The 8,172-nt window shown below is 42.8% G+C and overlaps 1 protein-coding gene across 2 annotated transcripts in view; it reads right to left on the bottom strand.

Annotated features, from left to right (window-relative positions):
* The window catches only part of LOC105091270 (gastrula zinc finger protein XlCGF8.2DB), a 58,396-nt gene that overhangs the window by 2,042 nt on the left and 48,182 nt on the right, over window positions 1-8,172 (bottom strand). The window contains exon 4 of one of the 2 annotated variants that reach the window (XM_031457106.2): window positions 1,817-1,907. In XM_031457106.2, coding sequence (XP_031312966.1) covers window positions 1,817-1,907 — 91 coding nt within the window. Of the gene's footprint in view, window positions 1-1,813; window positions 1,908-8,172 lie in introns of those variants that run through there. The other variant, XM_064489812.1, reaches the window with a different exon arrangement.

Raw genomic sequence — 8,172 nt, 5'->3', positions numbered from 1 at the left:
ATACATATGGAAACAAAAAGATCAACAAGGAAACAGAGGGCTCGAACACCACTGCAGACCAGCTGTGCCTAACACACGTGTATAGAACGCTCCACCCAACGACAGGAGGAAACACATCCTTCTCAAGCACAAGGGAAGCATTCTCCAAGACAGACCACGTCTTAGGCCACAAAACACATCTTACGAAATTTAAGAAGATTGGGATCATGGAAAGTATCTTCTCTAATCACTATGAAATGAAACAAGAAATAAAAAGCAGAAGGTAAACCAGAAGATCCCCTAAAATGTGGAAATTCAACAGCTCCTTCTCAAAGAAGCAATGGATCAAGGGAGACGTCACAAGGAAACTGTAAAAGCGGCTCAATGAAAACAAAAACACAACATACCAAAATGCATGACACGCCGTCAATGTACCAAAAGGAAAGTCTACACTGCGAAATGCTTACAACACAAAAGGGAAAACACACACACTCTGCTCTACTATTCAAGAAAGTACTGAAAGGCCTCGCCAGAGCCACAAGATAAGAAAAAGAAACCAAAGTTATCCAAATTGAAAAAAAGAAGTACAATTTTCTTTTTTCATGGGAGATAAGGTCTAATATGTACTAACCAAAAAGATTTCGGGAGAAAACTACTACTTCAGAAAACAACTTTACAAAAGTTGCAGCACAAAAAACCAGCAGGCAAAAATCAGTTGCATTTCTATACACAATGGACAATCTCAGCAGAAAATTAGAGAACAATTCTATTTACTATGGCACCAAAAGGGACAGAACACTTAGGAAAAAATTAGTCAAGGACATAAAAGACGTGTACACTGAAAACTACAAAGTGTTCCAAAAGATTTCCATGGAGGCACAGATAAAGAGAAAAGACACTCTGTACTCATTCATTAGAACACTTAATATTCCTGTAATGACCACATTACCCAAAGTGTTCTACAGATTTAATGGAAACTCTATCAAAATTACAATGGTGATTTTTGGAATAATAGAAAAAATCACGCTAAAATTCACAGGGAATTTCAAGAGACCCCAAATAGCTAAAATACTCTTGAAAAAGATGGAGGCCATCATTAGTAGATTTCAAAACATATTACAACGTAATCAGGGCAATGTGGTACTAGCATAAACACAAATAAATCACCCCGTGGAACAGATTAGAAAACTCAGAAATAATCCTTGGAATATACAAAAAATGTATTGGCAAAGGAGCCCAGACGACACAAAGGGGAAAGGACAGAGTCAAAAACAAATGGTGCTGAGAAACTAGGTATCTACCAGCAAAAGAATGGAGCTGGAACCTTCTTACCTGCATCAAAGGTAAAAACTTCCATGTGTCAAAGGATACAACGCACAGAGTGAAAGGACAGCCTCTGAGGAATGGAGGTGATGAGAGTGACGTAAAGATTTTCCAACTATCAGAGACTGAGTTGATTTCATGGTTTACATTCAAGGATTCAATAAAACACCCTCTATCAATGTCAGTTTCTGAACTTTCCATTTCATTCTCAATCACTAAGATTTAAAGTCAGTGACTCATTTGGCTTCAATTCTCTCAGAAAAAGTCAGAACAAATTCCCTCTATTGATCTGTTATCCAGATTTGACCAGGTATTGTACACATCACTACCTGACTTCCCCGTGCAGCTTCTTTCTCTGGTTTACAGAGAGCACACAGCGCACCCAGATGGGCCCCTAAACCCTCCCTGCTGCCCCACAGCACTGACTCCACGTCTCCAATCCACGGGGGTGAAGCCTGCCCAGGACGTCGCCAGGGAAGTCGCTTCACAAGTTCCAGTGAGAGTACGACTTTACCTGAGAAGGGGCCATTCTCGAGTCCTTTTCTGATCTCTCCATCCTCTCCTGGGCTTCCTCCTCAGGGAACATGAGTCTTTAGAAGTCAATCCTGAAAAGTGGAAAGATGTCCTTTAATGCTGAGAATCAACACAGCCCTCCCTGTGCCACAACCACACACACAGGGGAGACCTCACCACATGGAACACAGTCCTCTCTGCTGCCCACTGTCACTTAAGGGACTCGGGACAGGAAACTCCACGCACACACCAACAAGGGAGTTTCGCTCTACACTGGAATTTGATACAACATTGTAAAATGATTATAAATCAATAAAAAGTTAAAAAATAAAAAACAAGGGAGTTTCCCCACACTGTCCTTCAGATCACCCTCCCCTCCTGGTGAGACCCTCACCTACACGGCAGCAGCGGGTGCCTCAGCTGGACCCGACAGCCCCCTTCAGGTCACAGACCAGGCCCTGAGCCATCCCCACGCAGAGCAGAGCCCCCTCCTCCTCAGCCCGGATCCCAGCCCTCAGGATGGGAGGACTCAGAGTCAGGATGCTCAGTGAGGGATGAAGATTGGAATCACCTGGGACCCCTTAGATATTAATGAGGTTGAACCCCACAAAGACTGAATGAATGGGAATTCCTGGTCTGAAGGTATAAAACATCCATGTGAGAAATGCCTCATCAATCTACTGTGATGCCTGCCTTAAGCACCAAAGGAAGTCTAGCAGACCTCCCCCTTGCTTTTTCTTTTCCAGCTTTATTGTGGTACAGATGAGAAATAACAATGGTGTACAAACGTGGCCAGCAATGTGATTATTTGACAGATGTATACACTGTGTACCAATTATCACAATAAAGGAATTTAAACTTCCATCAACGCCCAAGTCAATTTTGTTTCTGTATGGTGACATCACTTATGCAAATTCCAGGTATACAGAAATACAGTGTGTTTAACTAAAGCAGCACCCTGTGCATTAGATGTTGGTGTTGTACTTATTTATTTGACAGCTGACCGTTCTATCGTTTGACCAACATCTATCTCCCCATTTCCCCCACCACCCAACCCCTTGTGACAACCTTTATACTCTACGGCTCTATGCATTTCACATTTTCTAGTTTCCACATGAAATATGTCTCTTTTCCTGTCATAATAATGTCATGATTTATGGGTGACGTAAGTTTTCTATAGCCATTCCTTTTTCCTGAGGATTGTAGTAAAATATTTTTAAAATGCAGATATGCAAAAATATAGCCACTGGTGAAGAAAACGCCATAAGGGGTCAGCTTAGAAATAAGCTCCAAGCAAATGGTTTCATGGTGAACAGATGGGCTCTGCTGGAAGAAGGTTCCAAGTCAATCCCGCCCATCTTCCACCATTTACAGAGACAGTCAAGAGGGACCTGAGGGAACAACTTCATGTCACCTCCCAGCTCACAAACTTAATAGATCACACAAAACAGGAGAAAATGGAACATTAGACTAACTAGTTAAACTAGGTTTTGGCAGTTATTATAAAAGATCATTGATACCTTTGTCAAGTACTCATCAAATAGTCCAAAATTATTTACAAGTTACTGAAGAACTTTTCCAATATAGAAGATAAAGAGAGGGCAAGCAGACCTCAAAGAGACCTAAAAACCCATTTAAAAAACAAATAATCTGTGAATTTTCTTCATCCAAAAATTCTGGTGTCGATGTTTAAAAAATTGAGAAAATATCACATTTAGAAAAGAATTGCATGAGTTGAATATACAAGGCCACCAAAGCTTATTTCAGAAATTTCTAATTATTTACAGAGTGGAAGAAATGAAATGTACCAAGATTTATTCAAAGCTACAAAATGAATTAAATTTAAAAAAGAAAAAAAGAAAGAGAAAAGTGAATCCATTAGGAAAATGCCAGACTTTCAACGTTCCTTTAATGCAGTGACAGAGTCAGTCATTTCCTGCCCCGTGTCTCCTCTTCCCTGTCCTCCATCCCGTGTCAGGAAAAGGGAAAAGGGTGACCCACGACTGACTGATTCAAGTCACTGCCGCCTGGCTGAATCGGAGCTGGAAATGAAAGTTACTGTCTCATAGGAATAATTACAAAACGCACAATCCTCATGGACGGTTTTGTAATTCTCATCATCTGTATAATTTAAGCAAACAATTTTAAATGTATTATATTTTAAAACCACAAATTATCCATCAGAACTTTATTTTTTAAATTCAAGGTACTGGGAATTGAACCCAGGACCTCCCGTAAGCTAAGCACATGCTCTACCACTGAGCTATACCCTCCCTCTATATATCACAACCAATCATCCACATCCAAAGAACTCATTATCCACCTGGATCCAGTTTCCCCGTCCACCTGCACTGCTATGTGTTTACATTTCATTCTGTTTATCTCTTTCCCTATTTCTTTCTCAGTCTCTTTTTGTTCCCCTCCACTCTCCTGCTGTGTCTGCCCTCCCCTCTATGTCTTCCCTCACTCCTGTTCTGCCCTACGCTGCAACCTGTGCCCTTCCTGTAGCTCTTTCTCCCCCACCTTTCTGATGGTCCTAAATCCCTCTGTATTTCTGTCTCTTTCGTCCTCTATCTCTGCTCCCTCTCTACCCTCCAGGTTACACTCCTTTTAGCCTTTCCCTTCCTCCTCACTCTCGGGCACCACATGTGCCTATGATTCCTTGCTCCTCTGGCTCATCCTGTTATTCTTGTCACCATTTGTCCTCTTTCTCTCCCAGCACCATGATGCTCTGAAGGCCACGGTTACACCGTTTATCCTCTCCCCCCACCCTCTGTGTGAAGTTCCTCACCACTGTTGCCCCCCTCGTACTGCTGCTTCAGAGCCCCTCTCCCCATACTGCTCTCTAATCACTGGAGGTCCGGCCCTGTTAATTTACTTCTCCATTTTACTAGAGGCTTAATCTCTTTCCTTTTACTGTTTCTTTGCAAGTGCCTCAGCCAAACTCTGCCTTGCTTCGGTTCTCCCTCATTTTTTTCTCTCAGTTTTTTATTTCTGAGTCGCCATCTCTCCTCCTGCTGCCGCTCACCCACATATTTGCAAGGATGGCGACTGAATAAGATGCCCACCTATCGGAAGTGACCGTTTTCCAGCGGGGTGGAATTTGGGACGTAACAACACTGGGGGTCACAAGGCTGGCCCAGGTCAGCTCCCCCTACGCGGGGTGGGGGAAGGGCTGACTACGAAGGGGAGGCCCGCGGAGCAGAAGGACCGGCCTGAGGAGGACGCGAGGACAGACGGGCCGGGAGGGATGGGGTCTCAGGAGAGGGCCGGGCTCCCCAGAATCTCGGGACCCGGGAGCGGACGTGGCCTCACGGGAGCGGGGCGGCCGGCGCCACCCTCCAGGGACCGAGAGGGCGAGGCTGGGGGAGCGAGTCTACCTCGCGGAAGAGGACGTTACATGCCGGGGGGTGGGGTAGGCAGGGAGGGAGTAAAAACTTTTAAGCAGGAAAGTATCAGGAAAGGCGGTGTCTCCGTGACCGAAGGAGAGAAAGCCAAGGGTAGGGACCAGCCTCAGAGCGGTTTCAAACCCAAAGGAAAAGATCCCCGACCTGGAGCGGCGCCGTCAGGACTTACTTGGCCGGGGGACCGGGTGCTGGGGTGAGAGGTCCCTAGTGACTCCCACACCCCGAGGACGGAGGAAAGGTGACCGCGCAGCACAAACACAAATTTACGTTAGGCTCTGAGACCGTCACTCCGCGCTCTCCACTTCCGGGTCCGTTAGAGGCGGGACTTCCGGGGACGCAGTCTGGGCGGGGCGAGGCCGGCGTGGGCGGGGCGAGGAAAGAGTCCCGGTTGGGGCAGGGGGTGGAGAGGGGAAGGTACCTAGAAACTGCTCGTTTTAACTTATTAACTGTTACAGTTTTGAGGTAAAAGCTTACAGTTATGTGGACCAGTTATGTCGAAAACTAAGATGTTTCCTGCTAACAAGTTGAAAACAGTTTCAATAAAAAGCAGTTTTTGCCAGCACGTGGCTCGCTTGTCCCACTTGTGAGGCTCAAGCATTTCAGTGGTTGGGAACCTTGGTCTAAGGTGGTCGCTGTGGGGCGGTGGTGGATCTCGGAATATTTCCTGCAAGTAGAGCTAATTTAAGTAGTTTAAAGAAACCAGAGTTGGGCTTGTCTCTGTATAGCAAATCATAATGAGAAATACAAAACTCTCCCTGAGTAGGACGAACCTTTTCAGACTGACACCGCACAGAACAGCTTTTCCCTTCTGTTCCCCATTCAGCCAGGATTCCAGCTCAATGTGCTGTCAGTTCCAGAGACTCAGGGACAAAACCTGGGGTCTGAGACTAGAAAACTAAGGTATGTGATCATTTCCATCACTAACCATTGATTTAAAAAGAGAAATCCATACCTTCAATTGTCATAAACTGCATTTTTTCTTTTTGCTAGTGTTGCATTGCCTTTTAAAACCACCTTTCCCCTGAGTTTTAGTGAGATGTATTTGACATACAACACTGTTTGAGTTTACAGGGTACAGCATAATGTTCTGACTTACATATATTGAAATTATGACCACAGTAAGTTTAGTTAGCACCCATTACCTCATATAGATGCAGTAAAAAGTGAAAGTAAAAAAAAAAGAAAAAAAAGTTTTATAAGTGCATTATTCATTAAACTACTTCCTCTATTCCACACTTCTGAGAATTACCTTTACATCTTTCAGAACTTGTTTACGAAATTATAGTTAACTGTGTACTAACTGAACAGAATGTCATTTCAAAATGACTATATGTTCATTATGAGGATAATTAGAAAATTTCACTTTTTATTTTCACATTCTATTTTAGCTCTTTCCTTTGTTTTCTACTTCTGAAAGTTCTGTCAGGTGTGGATAACAGAGCCTGTAAAATATTTAGTCTTCAGAAGACATTGGGATTTATTTCCACCTAAAGAATAAGTTGCAATATTTCTAAATGCATTTTCTGGGGCAGTATATTCTCTTTAATATGAACCCTAAGGGAAGTAAAGCTAGATTATCAAATATGCAATGACTGCATTTCAGCCCTCAGTAGTTTAATGGCAGTATCTGTGAGATACCATCTACTACAAGGTATGTTTCATCACATCACTACATGTGAACTATCTCAGCCATAGAGACAGGAATCTACTGAAATATGACTCCAGTAAACATAATATCCTCTAGGTCAATCCATGATGTAACAAATGGCCAATTTTCACTTTCTTTTATGGCCGAGTAATATTCCATTATATATATTTTTATATACATATAATGAAATGGAATATAATACATATATATATATACACATAAAACTTCACTTTTAATTAATGGAGGTACTGGAGATAGAAACCAGGACCTTGTGCTTGCTAAGCATGCCCCCTCCCTGAATAATAGGTAACACAAGTGGACAGAAAGTGTATGAAGATTCTAACAACAGTACCAATCAATGAAACTAACATAACTGACACTTATAGAACTGAGATAATAGAAAATATAGATATTGGCCTCTGCCCCCAGCCCCTGGCACAGCGCTTGTAAAATCCTTGTAATTTCCTAAGTGGTAAGAGCACTAGAAGTTAACTCTTGCTCTAGAATTTAATAATGCAAGATAAAAAACCCTATAAAATCCCAACATTAGTTGGTTCAGAGAGCTGCGCACACACTGGGAGGTTAACACAAACCGACTCCACAAGGAAAGCAAGTCCTGTGCTTTGGCCCATCCCAGAACTTGCCCATGTGTCTTTTCATCTGGAGATTTATCAAATGATATGATCCTTTATCATATCATTTAATAAACTAGTAAATGGAAATAAGTGCTTCCTTGGACCCTGGGAGGTGTTCTGGCTAATTTATTGAACCAAAAAAAGGGGTTGTTGGAAAGTCCAATATATAGCCAGTGGGTAAGAAGCAGAGGTGATAACTTGGACTTGCGACTGTCATCTGAAGTGTCCTGGGTTGGGGAGGGGAGTCTTGTGGGATCTGATGCTATTTCGGTGTAGACGGTGTCAGAATTGAGCTGAATTGTAGGATACTCACCTGGTGTTGCCGGGAATTGTTTGTTGTGGGGAAAACCCCCACACGTTGGTTACCAAAAATGTCAAAAGTGCTCACTGTGTGAGGGTGGTTGTGCTGTGAGTGTAAAGGAGACACAAAGGAAAGAGACACACAGTAGGGAAATCTGAATTTTTCCTTCCACGGGAAGTAAAAAAAAACTGAGTTTTCCAAGAACAATCCACCTAAGTAGAGAATTTTACACTATCTTCAACCTTTTAATTTTTTAAATTAATTTTTAGATTTTTTTGGACGGGAAGGTAATTAGGTTTACTTGTTTTCTTTTTAGAGAAGGTCCTAGGGATTGAAGCTAAGATCTCGTGCATGCTAAGCATGCAC

This window comes from Camelus dromedarius, chromosome 9 (genome assembly GCF_036321535.1).
Source record: "Camelus dromedarius isolate mCamDro1 chromosome 9, mCamDro1.pat, whole genome shotgun sequence".
Taxonomy (NCBI): domain Eukaryota; kingdom Metazoa; phylum Chordata; class Mammalia; order Artiodactyla; family Camelidae; genus Camelus; species Camelus dromedarius.
The sequence above is the reverse complement of the archived record's forward strand: the minus strand, read 5'-3'. Positions and strand labels throughout refer to the sequence as shown.